Source organism: Athene cunicularia (genome assembly GCF_003259725.1).
Source record: "Athene cunicularia isolate RWA chromosome 4 unlocalized genomic scaffold, athCun1 chr4_part1, whole genome shotgun sequence".
NCBI classification, from domain to species: domain Eukaryota; kingdom Metazoa; phylum Chordata; class Aves; order Strigiformes; family Strigidae; genus Athene; species Athene cunicularia.
This window is the reverse complement of record NW_020799098.1, coordinates 34,385,004-34,400,790: the sequence shown is the minus strand read 5'-3', so window position 1 is coordinate 34,400,790 and position 15,787 is coordinate 34,385,004. Positions and strand designations below refer to the sequence as shown.

The 15,787-nt window shown below is 39.7% G+C and overlaps 1 protein-coding gene across 25 annotated transcripts in view; it reads right to left on the bottom strand.

Annotated features, from left to right (window-relative positions):
• The window catches only part of SORBS2 (sorbin and SH3 domain containing 2), a 166,036-nt gene that overhangs the window by 28,012 nt on the left and 122,237 nt on the right, over positions 1 to 15,787 (bottom strand). For 18 of the 25 annotated variants that reach the window (XM_026847271.1, XM_026847275.1, XM_026847277.1 and 15 more), the window contains 4 exons: positions 14,540 to 14,623; positions 12,366 to 12,422; positions 2,626 to 2,678; positions 1,749 to 1,927 (listed from right to left, as the gene is read on the bottom strand). In XM_026847271.1, the coding sequence (XP_026703072.1) occupies positions 1,749 to 1,927; positions 2,626 to 2,678; positions 12,366 to 12,422; positions 14,540 to 14,623 (373 nt within the window). The remainder of the gene's footprint in view (positions 1 to 1,748; positions 1,928 to 2,625; positions 2,679 to 12,365; positions 12,423 to 14,539; positions 14,624 to 15,787) is intronic. The other 7 variants (XM_026847281.1, XM_026847282.1, XM_026847289.1 and 4 more) reach the window with 1 other exon arrangement.

Below are 15,787 nucleotides of genomic sequence, written 5' to 3'. Positions count from 1 at the left end.
AGATAATTAAGATAAAGATAAATCTATACAAAAATCAAATAGGAAATTTCTCCCAGTTGTTCATAGGTAGCATAAGTAGCCTGCATTTTCTCTGTGTGATAGCACTGAAGGGAGGGGTGTCTTCTACAGTTTATGGAGGGCAGAAAAGGCAGCTGAGGAACTGCTATATGGGTGTAAAGGAATATCTATGAGTTTACTGAGCCTAACAAGCATGTAGAAGAAACAACAGCCCTCAGATTGACTTCCACAACAAAACTTGAGTTTTCAAGCAAGTTTTGAGACATATTTTTATGTGCATGTTACATCTAGAAGTCACTATGAGACAAGTTTGGAACTGTGGTCTCTCATACTTGCCCCCAACTTCCAAAAATGGTCTCAAGTGATAACATTCATTTCAGGACATGCTTCAAACAGCTTAATGGGCTTTCTAGAACAACTTGAATCTGGATCAGAAACTAGAACACTTGAGTTTAAAATCCATACTGATCAAACAGCTTATAATATGCTGATTCTTTAGCAAGAAAAAATTTTTCCAAGAAAAATTAACATTATGGTAGGTTTCATAATGCTGGGAGAGAACAGAGTGACACAGCTTGGTCACCTTCTGAAAGTTAATTAGCTGTGGTATATGTTCTTAAGGGAAGAATTTTCAAACACAGGAAATGTTTAAGTCATGGTAAGTGCTCATTATCAGTGGTGTAGTTAAAGGTAAATGCAGGTAACTGGAATTTACCAACTTTTCACTGCCTGGCCTGGTACACCAAATGGATGAGTTTACCTACTTTTTAAATTACTGCTATAACACTAGGTTTAAAAAAATGTTTGTTTTTCCATCACTTCAGTCTTAATACTCTTCACTGTGTTTTCCTTGATGCATTCTGTTACAGCCTGGATATCATGTTCTTTTCAGTGGGAATTTACTTTGACAAAGTTTTATACAGTCCCTAATACAGCTACAGGCTGATAAGTATAGCTAGAAAATACAGCAATTAAATGAATAACAACTTAAACAGAAGGACACATATTGTATATCATATTACTCTGTATATTACCTTCTATCATATATTTTACTGGAAACCTTTTGTCTTGCTAAAAAAACCCCACTCAAAACCCCAAACCACCATCTGATTCAATTTATCTCTTTTCTGGAGAGACATGGTAAACAGTAATAGAATGGTGAGTTACTTTGAAAAATAAGCTAATTAGATTGTATATGCTGCACTAAATACTTCAAGGATTTATAAACTCAAAAATCAGACTATAGATGTTTGTTTGATTAAATTAAGTCCTGATAACTGACAATGTCTAAGACATCAGCTATAGATTTGAAAGGTCTACTGTCCTGGAAACATGTCTTTAATCTTATATACCATTTGTCTTGATTTATTTTCTGTATATGCTGAAAACAGTTTTAAAATCACAATTATCTAATAAGAGAATAGTGAATAAAACTTTATGGGTTTATAAATTGTGGTACAAATCACAGTCTTCATTTAGTAATTTTTTTTTTGTTGTTGTTAGAATAAGCAGTTGAAACTGGAAAAGCCTTGTTACAAATCCAGCTTTTCAGCTTAAAATTACACATGTAAGAATAAACAAGTTAGCTTGTCACGAAGGGCCCAAAGCTGTTGCTTCATACAGTAAATCTCCCAATGAAGTGCACTGAGCAACAGCAGGCAGTCATTTACTACCAATGTATGGTACAACACATCATCAGTTTGCTGCTACCAAATGTGACCTCCTCTTACCTTTTGCTCTTGATGGAGAAGGCGGCGACGAGCTAGTTAAAGGCTTTCTAAGGGTGGTATATGGGCCTTGCATATCTGTACGGCCTGGGCTGGGCCTGTTTGCGTTCTGATCACTGTGCACCCTCTGATGACTTACAGCAGGTTCTGACTTCCTTCTTTTTCTGTAGTCACTTGCAGAACTACAGAAATAAACAGTATTAGCAGCAGTCTAATTCTGAGATCAGAATCCAGGAATTTAAAAAAAGAAGGTCATAATTATAGTTATTCTTTTAAAAATAAAAAAAGGCCAGAACAAATACATCAAAAACCTGTAAAGGGGAGAAGCACTGGTCTCAGACATGTAACAACATATTTCACAGAGAAAAGCTGAATTTCTTCTTTACCTGAGTGTTTTAAAAATTTTATACACAATTGCTATGTCAACTTCATAGAAAAGGCTTTGAAATAACAGCATCAAGTTTTTCTAGACTACTTTTTGGTACTAAAAATTCAGTACAAAGATGAGAAAAAGAGACTGAGAACAGATGAGGCAGCAAGCTTATAGAAACAAGCCCTGAAAGTGCAGCAGTAAGGTTAAATGATGGATCGGTGCAGTTGAGACAAGCTCAGAGATGTTAGTGGAAAGACCCAGAATGCAGCATGGCTTATTTTGAATGTAAACAGTAAGTCTTTGTAAAACAAAAGTAAAATTCGGTGTCAAAATACAAACACCTTCTCCATTTTGTCAGTCTCTATTGTCCTATCTCTATTTTGTCAATAGCTCACAAGGCGAATGTTAAAATCTGACTCTTCACAACTTCTGCTGGGTTTAAGTCACAAAGAAAACCCTCAGGCTATGTAACCTGTGTCTACTGAAATCATACACTGTATGTCTTACCTAGAGGGCCTGTCCAGGCCTTTGTCTGTTGAACAGTGACGATACAAAGAAGTCTGTGAAAACAAATATATGAATGTTATATGCCTGTATTTGGAAAAAAGGGTGAAAAAAATTTATGGTTATCATGTCTGATTACGCTTTGTTACTCTGTAACAAATCCTATAAAAACAGACTATGATGATTTACATCCTGGGCACTCCAGCATAGAAACTGCTGCAATATTTCATGAGAATACTTACGCAGTTTCTAAAAAGCATCACTAGATATGATTTCATATTCTACTTCAAGTAATGGTTTTTCTTTTAAAACACTGCTAACTAATAATCCAAAGTCATGCTTCTCTATACCCTTTTAAAAAATAGATACAGAACAGCTGAAATAAACTTTTACTATAAAAACATAAAAATCTGAAAACAATTCCTTCATGTGCAAGTGAGGTCTGAAGAGCTTCTCATCCCCTCCAGTTACCCACCAAAATCCCACAATCAATTACAGCCAGAAACTCTTGATGTTGGCGTCTAGTTGCTGAATTAGCGCAGAACTTTAGTCATTGCTTATGGAGTTACGGAAGTAGCTACAGCACTGTACTGCACCTTGGAAGACGGAATGAAGTAGTGCTCCATAATTTTATTATTAATACAAAGCCAACCTTAAATGACTACTCATTTTAAATTAACCATTTAATACATTTCAAGCTTGCAGCCACAATTAAGTAATACTACAGTTCTGGTAACGAGGTATGAATCTGGAACGAACTGCGTGGTCCCTGGGGTATTTCTTCATGGGTACAAAGAAGCGTGGTTCAAAAGTTAAACTTGTTTTGAGTTCCTGGCATGTCACTTCAGAGCTAACCCAATGGACTGGAAATAGAAGTATCATACAGATTTGTAAGCTGCAGAAACTATTTTTCTCTCTACGGAAGTCTTTTATACCTTCTCTGTATGGAAGAATCTTAAAGGCTTTTCTCTGTAGAGAAGGCCTGCAGAAGTAATAGCACTCATGGACTGTGCAAGTGCTTTTTTTGTTGGATTATCATTTTTTTCCAGTGATTTGAATTGCAAGTTCATGAATTCACCCAGATTTGTTAACTGACACTTATGTATGTAAGTCATGTATAGAAGTCACCCATAATCTAAGAATATTTGAGAAGAGATTTCAGAGGACTGTATAGTTTAAATGACATTCTAGAGCAACTGTTTAAACTACTTTTACAGGTGGGACACTATAAAGTCAGTATGATTGTTCAGTTACAAGTTTGTTTATCAGTTGGTTTCATTTTTTAAGACCTGCATACACCAAGTGATCCCATCAGGACAATGTTGAGGTTTGAACTCAGCCGCCAGCCAGATGCTACATGGCCTGTCTTTCACCTCCCCCCTCCCTGGTGGAATAGGGGAGGGACAAAAAGAAGAAAATTCGTAGGTTGAATAAAAAAAAGAATTTACTAAATAGAACAAGAGAACAAGAGCAAGAATAGTGAGTCCAAAAAGAAATGTGTAAAATGCAGCAGTGGCTTACTGAGCGTGGCAACCTCCCCCACCCAGCAACACACACCTGGGCCAGACCTGAAATCAGCGTGTGCTAGAGAGAGCCCACGCCCACCTGTATCCCTGGGCATGACATCACATGGGATGAAATACTCCAATGACTGATTGGCACCAACCCTCTAGCTGAGCTCCCTCTCAACCCAGGGAAAGTTAACTCCATCCTGGTTGAAACCAGGAGAGTCTGCACCCCTATTCCATACCATTGACATCATGCTCAGGTTTCAAATACATCCTAAGGAATCACCACCCCTTTTTTCCCAGGTCTCACAGATATCATTGCCTCAGTGTATGGTCCATCCTTCCACAATGTTTTCTGAGTTCATTTGGTCCATAACTTCAGGTTCCATCTATCATGACAGTCATTAAGCTGAAGAATGAGGCAGAGTTGGCTCAGTCAGTGGAGCAGGAGGCTTTGGATGTGGCACAGGGATGTTGCAAGGCACCATTTGCAGTAACAGGGTTATCTGACAGTTCAAGTCTCACCTAAAATCCAATCTCCCTGAGGCACGCATCGGACCTCTCCATCCTTCTGCATCACCCATCAAGTGCACCCAGGTCCTTGGGCAAAAGTAATTCCACGTGTGGGTTTACCTTTACCCAATGCAGGAATAACCCAGATGGCCTTCCCCAACATACTCCTAATGTGCACTACAGGGGCTCTATCCGCACCCACGGTATGTAGGAGGTTTGACTGAGCAGGGCTCACTTGCTTGGCAGATCCTCTGGTATTGACTAACCAGGTGGCTTTTGCTAAATGCACGTCCCGTGTTTCGAAGTTCCACCACCCATTGCTCTCAGTTAGTTTTCAGCAATCCACTGTACCGCTCATTTCCCCAGAGGCTGTTGCATGGTAGGGAATGTGATATATCCACTCAATGCCATGTTCTTTGGCCCAGGTGTCTATGAGGTTGTTTCAGAAATGTGTCCCATTACCTAACTCAATTCCTTCTGGCATGCCACGCTGCCATAAGACTTTCTCCTCAAGGCCTAAAATGCTGTTCCAGGCAGTGGTATGGGACATGGCATGAGTTTCCAACCAACCAGTGGCTGCTTCCACCACTGTAAGCACATAGTGCTTGCCATCTTGAGTTTGTGGGAGCGTGATATAACCAATCTGCCAGGCCTCCCCATATTGATACCATCATCCTCCGTACCAAATGGGTTTTAACCATTTGGCTTGCTTGATTGTAGCACATGTCTCACATTCATGGATTACCCGTGCAATAACATCCATGGTTAAGTCCACCCCTCGGTCATGAGCCCATCTATATGTTGCATCTCTTCCCTGATGGGCCCAACGAGCCAGAAATTGTTCACCCTTATGTTGCCAGTCCAGATCTACTTGAGACACCTTGATCTTGGCAGCTTGATCCGCCTGTTGGTTGTTCTGATGTTCTTCAGTGGCCCAGCTCTTGGGTACACGAGCGTCCACATGATGTACTTTCACAACCAGATTCTCTAATCTTGCCATAATTCAGCAGCCCAGACGGGTTTGCCTCTGTGCTGCCAGTTGCTCCATTTCCACTGCTGTAACCAGTAACTCCACAGAGCATCTGCCACCATCCATGAGTCAGTACAGAGGTAGAGCACCGGCCACTTTTCTCACTCAGCGATATCCAAGGCCAGCTGGACAGCTTTCACCTCTGCAAACTGACTCGATTCACCTTCTCCTTCAGCAGCTTTGGGGCTGTGTGGGGTGTGGGGCTCCATACAGCTGCCTTCTACCTTTGATGTTTTCCTACACTGTGACAGGACCTGTCGGTAAACGGGGCACATCGCTTCTCATTATCCGGTAGCTCAGTATATGGTGGGGCCTCTTCAGCATGTGCTACCTCTTTGGTGCCATTCCAAAATCTTTGCCTTCTGGCCAATTTGTGATCACTTCCAATATTCCCAGACAGCTGAGGCTCCCTATTCGAGCCCGTTGTGTGATCAGTGCAACCCATTTACTCCACGTGGTATCAGTTGCATGGTGTGTGGAGGGGACACTCCCTCTGAACATCCAGCCCAGCACTGGCAGTCGGGGAGCCAGGAGGAGCTGTGCTTCAGTCCCGATCACCTCTGAAGCAGCTCGAACCCCTTCATGTGCTGCCAGTACCTCCTTATCGGCTGGAGTGTAGCAGTCTTCTGATCCTCTGTATCCCCGACGCCAAAACCCCAGAGGTCGATCCCGAGTCTCCCCTGGTGCTCTCTGCCAGAGACTCCAGGTAGGGCCATTCTTCCCGGCTGCAGTGTAGAGCACATTTTTAACATCTTGCCCTGTCCGAACTGGCCTGAGGGCTACTGCATGAAATCTTTCCTGATTAATTTGTTCAAAAGCCTGTCACTACTCCGGGCCCCATACAAAATCATTCTTTTTCCGAGTCACTTAATAGAGAGGGCTGACAATCTGATTGTAATTTGGAATGTGCAGTTACCAGAAACCCACACCACCTAAGAAAGCTTGTGTTTCCTTTCTGTTAGTTGGTGGGGGCATAGCTGTTATCTTATTAATCAACTCCATTGGAATCTGCCGATGTCCATTTTGCCTTTTTACTCCTAAAAACTGGATCTCTTGTGCAAATCCCTTGACTTTACTCTGCTTTATGGCAAAACCGGCTCTCAGAAGGATTTGGATTATTTTCTCCCCTTTCTCAAAAACTTCTGCTGTATTACCCCATATAATGATATCATCAATGTACTGTAAATGATCTGGGGCTTTACGCTGTTCCAGTGCAGCACGGATCAGTCCATGGCAAACAGTGGGGCTGTGTTTCCACCCCTGGGGCAGTTGATTCCAGGTGTGTTCGACACCCCTCCAGGTAAAAGCAAACTGTGGCCTGCATGCTGCTGCCAGAGGATGGAGAAAAATGCATTGGCAGTATCAATCGTGGCGTACCACTTGGCTGCCTTCGACTCTAGTTCATACTGAAGTTATAACATGTGTGGCACTCAGCACTCTGTGGTGGCGTGACTTCATTCAGGCCATGACAATCCACTGGCAATCTCCACTCTCCATTAGACTTTCGCACTGGCCATATGGGGCTGTTAAAAGGGGAGCGTGTCTTGCTGATGACTCCTTGGCTCTCTAGCTGACGAATCAGTTTATGGATCGGGATTACAGAGTCTCAGTTGGTGCGGTATTGCCATCGGTGCACGGTTGTAGTGGCAGTTGGCACCCGTTGTTCTTCAACCCTCAGCAATCCCACAACAGAAGGATCCTCTGATAGACCAGGCAACACAGACAGCTGTTTAATTCATTCTGTTTCCAAGGCTGCTATAACAAAAGCCCACCGATACCCTTTGGGGTCCTTATAATACCCTCTTCTGAGATAATCTATGCCAAGAATGCATGGAGCGTCTGGGCCAGTCACAATGGGGTGTTTTCCCCAATCTTTTCCACTTAAGCTCACCTCGGCCTCTAATACAGTCAACTGTTGAGACCCGCCTGTCACTCCTGAAATACAAATGGGTTCTGCTCCTTTAAAATTTGATGGCATTAGGGTGCATTGAGCACCAGTGTCCACTACAGCCTTATACTGCTGGGTGTCAGATGTGCCAGGCCATCGAAGCTACGCCTTCCAGTAAACTCAGTTGTCCCTGTCCTCTGCCTGGCTGGAGGCAGGGCCCCTCTAGTGTTGGTCATAATACTTGCTAATGACAAATGGGTTAGTGTGTTATTAAGGCTTCCTGATGATCTTGGACAGTACAACATGGCATAGTTTCATCCCATAAACTCTGATGGGCCTTTGATTTGGGGGGAAATCTCAAAGTAAGCACATGTCTAGGAAAGAAGTAAACTCAAGGTTTTGGTTATAACTACTTCTCTTTTTTTTTCCAATTTATTTTGAAATGAAACAGACTACTGGACTAAATAATGAAACCATGACTATTGTTCTACTTCACTGTTATAGTCACTTGTGCGTTTAAACTTGCTAGTCTTTGCATCTGTTCAGAATGGAAGCAATGCAAGACTTGGATGATACTCTAAGTCATATGCTGTACAAGTGATGCATCTTTGCAAGATTTTAAAAGTCACTTTTTTAATATTCTGTCACCACATTAGAGGCAAAGCTGAGGCAGTTTCTCTGCTGCGGCTGCAATTCTTACCTGACGGATACTGCTAAATTGTTCCTGTCAGAACTGAATTAGCCCCGAGCCTCCAAGACTGCTTCCAAACAACAAATGTGATTTTATAATGCACTACACTGGTCTGTATGACAAATATTGTGTTTTATAATAAAATGGGAAACCAAAAGAATAGATTTGTTGTTTTTCCCACCCTTATCCTTCCATTGCTGCACTGTATCATGGATTTTCAGGTTGTTAAAACTGATGCTCAAGTTCTGGCAACATAAAACTCTGCTTCAGTTACTTATGCTGTGGATGATAGAAGGGATCTAGAAATAAAAGCCCCCAAAAGTACCTTAGTGCTGCTATGCTAAAAAAAGGGCTACTTGTCATGCAGTTATTTTCAGCTCATTCAGTACAACCTTCAGACACATTACAGGAGACATGGTCTCCTCTATTCATCTGCATCTCATTTACAGTAGAGAATGACACGCATGCAACCCACAGCGTGTGCACTACAGCAGGAGGGAGAAAGTGGCATAAGGAAAGTATCAATGGCAATACGTCCACCTGCTAGGAATTACTAAAGTGTTTATTCTTTGTAAATTAACATGTCCTCCTGCAACACTCATCTGCAATTTCTAGCCTGTGTATGAGAGATCTTCACACAATCTGGGAATTAAGCTATTACCAATAGGAGCAGGAGGTAGCGCCCATTCCCAAGGACAGGGATGCATGCATCAGTGATGTTGATCATGTGCCCAGTGTCTCCCATGTTAGGTATTCCCAACAGTCAATGCTTGCCTCACTCATACAATGATGCATCCCTTTCCCAGGTGGCTTTCTGTGCAGTGGGGCTCCACATATACTTTTTTCCATGATGGGAGAGTAGAGAAGACTGTGGAATACAATCTAGTTTTATCACAGCATTTGATTTTTTTTTTTTTGCTAGAAAACCAACATGTTTTGCTGCAAACAAGTGTGAATTTATTACTTGTAAGTTTCATTTTGTTAGCAAAACACAGGTTTTAAGGTTTGGTGTTTTTTTTAATCATCTGCCATTGCATTATTCTTAAGTGATAAACAAACTATGTCTGACACTTTAAAATAAAAATTGATTTGTGGATTTGAATGTGAAGAACAGAAACAGGTAATTTCTGACCAAAGTATTTTAAGTACTGTAACCTAGCTCATAAAGTTAATTAAACCTTAGAGAGAAGGGGTACCATGAAACAAAACCATACCATCTGCTCTAGGAAAGGAGTAAAGAATCAAATCTCCTTTCTACAGGCAGATTAGATAGAAGTCTGTGTTTTGGAGCCAGTTGTTATGGAGGTGTGCTGATGATCATCAGATATTCTCAGACAAACAATAATCATGCTATTAGCGCTTAGGAAATTATCTGGGTTTTATTTCTCAATATTTGGAATGCGTATGGGTGTCATGATGAGTGCATTACTGTTCACCTATTCTGTCTAAACAAAATATCACAGTATTTGTTTTTAAAAAATATATTCTGAAGGTGGTACTTATTCCTGAGTCTTTCCTGTTCATACAGCTCATATTTTCAAGATTTTCTTTACGTCCTCTGAAAGCTGAAAACTACTTTATGACAATTCTCCTACCACTATCCAACCTCAATGATTTTAAGATAAATATCTAATATTATGAGGTCTGTCTGAAATAAAACCATAGAAGCCAGCAGCAGAGTTGCTCACACCAGCAGCTAGTATAATCACAGTTCTCCTCACATTTCCACACAACAGACAAGCAAAGGCATCAGGTCTGTGTGGTTCTCTACACTACCCACAAAACTGAGCCTGTTCCGTAAAATGTCAGTCTAATTTCAAAACTGGCCACAACTATCGACCTCATCTTTGTTAACCAGTCACCGCCATGGTCTGGTACCAGCAGAGGATGGGAACTCGGGCTCATAGGTGATCTGTTGGAACTGTTGCATGAGGTGATATGAATATTGCAGATTGTCATTGTGGGGTTTCTTGTGCAGGTGCCAACCCCTTCCATTAGAAACTGGGCCGAGACCATCTGTCACATGATACTGGCCAAACAGCCATGAGGCACTGATTACTTTCCACCACTTGTAATGGCTCCAGGGCTACACAGACTATGATGTAAATCCCAAGGGCGGTCTAGATCACCACTGCCTCCTATGGAAGGTATTGGGTAAATCACACAACTGAAACCAAACCAGAGAACTTCTTTATCCATAGCATTCCCCAGGCCATAAATAGCATGTCAGTAATCAGACTAAGACTGAAAGAAGTGCATATCTTGCCAAAATTCACTGCTGGGTTACTCTATGGCTGTTGCTTTCCATCCTTTAAGATGCTCATCACCTTGAATGTAACTTGCCCTTTTGCCCTTTCTTTGAAGTCACCTTTGAAGTTTTTTCTATATGAAAGATACTCTATTTTGCATGTTCTACAATACTAACTTTTACCGCAGGCATATGTTATTATATGTAGGCTGTGTGGAGATTATACCTTCTACACCCACAGGTAGAGCTCACTGATATGGCACATAGGGGAAAGGTGAAAGCAAACAGTGGATATGATTGGTTTTTATAGCCAAGAGTGGGTACCACTGTCTGCAGCTGTCCTGTCAGCTGGTGGGCATTTATTGACCCATGATCCTTTCAAGCCACTTCCAGATGGCTCAGCAGAACAAAGCTCCCCCACTCCCCCATCTCCAAAGCTAATTAGGCATCTTCCAGAATATTCAACACGGTCCTATATGGATAAAGGCTGTCTGACAAAAATAATTCAATATTGGAGACAACCACCTCAAACTACCAAACACAGAATTGTTGAATACTTTGATTCAGTTCTACTCAAAAAACCATATATATATATTTACAATTAAGACAATGTTTTTAGCTGTTTGCATGCATCAAAGCTTTAACCATAAATGAAAATGAAGTTAGGAAAAGTGGGCAAAAGTTGTAAATCAGGCTTGTTTGCATAATGGTTCTAATAGTTCAGTAAGTTATTTTGAATAATCTGGCCCCCCCATACGTAATTTGCTGTACTCTGTGAACATGATTTATTATAATTAAAGATTTAAAAGTTTCAAAATAAAACATAAATGTCTCTGTAAATTAAACAAAGAGAAAACCAGTATTACTTAATAGTTGTTTTACCCAGCCCTATTGAACACAGTAATACTTCAAATAATCATGCTAGGGCTTTTAAATTGTCTTCCTCAATATATAAAGTACTATCAAATATTAGTGAAGGCCTAGAGGCTTATTGCCTTGGAGAACTGGGTGCAAATTTCACAACCATGGGGTTCCTTCCAGAGTTTTAGAGCTTAAAACCAAACCAGAGTAACTTGCAAACACTAAACAATTTAAGGCCACATTTTACATTTAATTTTTGGAGAGACTACGGAAGATGAGAGTGAATCCCAAATATGAATAAAGCAAAGCCACCATATGAAGTAAAGTTGTCATTAGAGGATTCACTGACTTTTGCCCTAACACTCTAAAAATGGGAGGGAAGGGAGGAAGGAATGAAAGCCTGAATCTCTCCCACTCAGAGTAGGGCAACAACAGCCCGCTACCTGATCATGATGCATTTTTTTGGAGTGATGACAGTGACTGTCAATCCTGCAGTTATAAATTTACAACAGGATTATTAATTGCTGATTTACCTGATTAGCAACCTTAGTCATAAATATTTAATGGGACAAATGATATCTTAGCCACAAAGGCTTTCTTTCTTTACTTTGAGATATAGAATTTGCAGTTGGATATTTTAATTAAAAAATACTATTGTGATGATGAATTAATTGTGTCTGAAAGCAATGTACTTGCCCAACTCTGATGAAGTGGGAATTTGTCAAAGAGAGATGTATGGGCTGTTGCTGTTGTGTAATTCTGTTTGTTAATCTCAGAGAAGTTTTGGGGATAAGGACTCACATTTCCTAGGATAATAAGATCAACATCCAAATGCACTAGTGATCTGGAAAGATATGAAGACAAAGATACAATGATTGTGAATTAGAAATGTCTCATAGCTATCAGAAGGAAACCACTAATTTTTAACAAACTTAAGACATAAATGGCGATCACTCCAACCCTTCTTCCCAAGAGAATCATCTGAACAAGAATCATTCATTTACCTCATTGGAAACACCAGAAGAACTGTCTTGAACATAGTCCAAAAGCTTTTTAGGTGGCTGCATCATAAAAGCAGAAGTGTAGAGATGAAATGGAGTAGAATCAATGGCAGCAAGGAATGAAACATGTGGAGAAGGTGACACAGTTAGAAATTAAGTGTTGACAATGTCAGATACAGAGTGACACATATGGGTAGAATGGAAGGAAGAGTGTGTTACAATATTTTTAAAATTATAAGCACTTTAATAAAATGTTAGTAACTTTAGGTGGTATAATTTACAACTGAAATGGTTGAATCATTACTAATAGTTTTAAATACTGATGAGACAGAAGAATGTAAAGCATCACAATTACATTCTGCTAGGGGAATCTCAATATATTTTATCTTACAGGAGACACTATTCTCAGGCTATCATTATCAGTAAAATATTGTTGACATATTGTTCATCAGAAGAATGTATCTGGACTGTTTCTGCCCACCTAGAGGGAGGAATGACAAACAGATTGAATGGGTAAATAAAAGGAGATAAAAGGTAATCAGTGAAAATGTGACATGTTATAGACCACTGGACAACAATTTAAACCCAGATATATTTAACTATTAAAAAAAAAAAATTCAGGTGCTATTCAGGGGGTAATTTTTTTGAAATGTTGTGATTAAAAGAATTAGTTTTAAAAGAATGTATGTGGTTTGCTTTCTCTTCCGCTCTCACTGAAGTAGTTGGGAGGTCTGATTTTGGATTACGGCTAGCTACAAAACGGGACTAAGGTACCTGGTTCCTAGAGTGCCCTCCAGGGCCCTGTCAAGTGCTCAGGCTCCTCACTTAGCCCAGCATATCAGTAATTAGCACGCTGCAGGGGGCTCCAGAGAAGTGCTAGCTAACAGGGAAAGATAAGAATGGGGATGTTTTAAACCCTGATACTCTCAAGCTCAAATGCCATGTCTATTTGAGATTTCCTGCCTGTGGGCAGGTGCTTTTGTTTTTTTTCCCCTCAAGATGCTCAGGATCCTGGGGAGCTATGAGAATACTTAACGGGATTGAGGGAACGCTTGGGTTTACTTCCCTCCTTTTTCTGAGGGGATCTGAACTCCCATCTTCCCCCTGTCTGGAAAGTACTCTAACCACCGTGTTAACATTCTTCTGGGATGAGGATGCTTGTTATCCTTTTTCTTAAAGATGTTAGAGTGTACAGGGAGGAATTTGAGCTCCATGAGACAGAGAAGGTGTGTGCAAAAGCAAGAGCAGGTGCATCTCCAATCTAGCTGTTAAGGCACTGTGCAGGGAGGAAGTGAGACCTAGTTCTCAGTCTTGCTTCAAGGACAATGTTACTATTTTATCCTTGTATAAAATATACAAACAGCTTTTGGTGCTTAAAGGCAATTAAGAATGTGTATTTGCAGAAGAATTGTGAGTGCTTAGGCAACAAAAGATGAAAAATGAATCTTTGATGTTTAGGTGTTTCAATCAAATATAGTTTTTCGGGTTTGTAATTTTAAGTGTAAATGCTTGCAGTAGGACTAAGGGAGAACCTGTTTGCCTAAGTTTTTTTTTTATGGACCTGGCTGTTTGTGAAAATCAGAGCAGAACTGAAGTCTGTCCATTCAAGCAGATGTCCAGCTTGAAAATAGAACAAACCTGTATCTCTGTGTTCAGGTACAAAAAACGTATTCTGCATGTATGCATATAAGAGAGGAAAAAAAAAGGAAAAAAAAATCATAGTATTTACTGCCATAAGCCATTTGTATAAGGCTGCGTGCATTTAAATTTAGACACGTTCCTTCAAGTAAAATACATTACTTGTAAATTAGCATCCCTAATGCAAACTGACATGTTCTTCTGTTCTGAAGGATTGTTCAAAAATAATCCAGCCAAATGCAAAAGATTTAGGGAGACTAGTAAACATGCCTATTTAACATTCAATTTACCTTGTACTTAAATATTTACATACTACTATTTGTCTAATACATAGTCCGTATTAAAGCTATTAAAGCCACACTCAGGCAAGTTAAGGGTCCACTTGAATAATAATAATTATATGCATGAGATTACTTTATTGACCTTTAAAATAAATTAACTTTATTAGCATATGTTTGGTGAGTTTGGTACTTTGTAAATTCCTCATTATAAAAATACTTTCCCTAATGTTTTAATATTAATATTCTGTCCTCACTTACCGGACATCCAAACTCCAGTTCTGAAAAGAATTTATACCAGGGTTCGTTTTCTAAATCTATGTCATCTGGGTTTATGCAGTCAGTCTGGAGCAGTTGTGAAGGAAAAGGGAAGGAAAAGGCACACACTGAGCAAAGTGCTAGAAATGCCATGTCACTTTCACAAGAAACACACGCAAACACAAAACAAATATGGGGAAAGGAATGGAAAAAAAAATCAAAGAGTGAAGATGGTATTTTAAGACAGAGAATATTCTTGTTCAAGAGCTGTCGTTGACTAGTAGCTTTAATACTTCTCTTTTTGTTACTGTTCTTCCAATGACTGGAAGATGTTAAACATTTTAAAATTACTCTTTTAAAGCTAAGAGGGCTCTTTGACCACTTCTGTAAACATCACTGCATTACTGAAGTACATTTAATGCTACTAAAGATTCCTCGTTAAGAAGATGGTTTAAATGATTGTCATCTTCAGCATAGGCAAGAAATTGCCCATCTGATAAGCAATAGAGATATAATGTTTTCAGTATTGCTTTTGGTCATTCTTTGTCTTCTCACAAAGCATGTTAATTCTAGATCTTGCTGTCTTGAAGCAAGCGCTGAGCAGAGATAAGGAATATGCATCATGCAGGCATGACTCTATTAGAAAGACACTTCAGCGTATGAAATGGTACTGGTATATTTTAAATCCTATGGTCAAAAAATAGGGAACAAAAACTTATACATTCCATAATATTCATTTTAGCAGTATTTTGTAATGCTTTATCTCCCACAGCCTTGTTGACATAATGAAGCATTTTTTTTCCACAGCAAAATACATTATTTTCATCTGAAAATTCTCACAGTAGCGGCTGAAGATGGCATTAAGAAATTATTCAATGAACAGAAGAATAATTGACAGGTTTATTGAAGTAGCTTGAAAACATGACAGTGCAAAACAGTAGAGCTCCCAATGGGGTATCTAATCAACTGTAAACTTGGCTGCATTATTTTCTAAATAGTTCCAGTTCCTTTGTAGGATCTGATGTAAGCTGTCATGCAGCACAGAATTACAGTGAACTGCTGATTTAAAGATCGCTGAAAAAGAGAAAGCCTCTTGTTAAAGATATTTCTGAATTTAAAATTTGTTTCTCCACAACTGTAATTATCAGAACTTAGACACTAATGTGTGTGACCTAGAAGATGACAGGGTCCTGCATAAAGAATGATACTGGTGATTATGTATGTAACACTTCTTCCTCCTGAGTCAAGCTG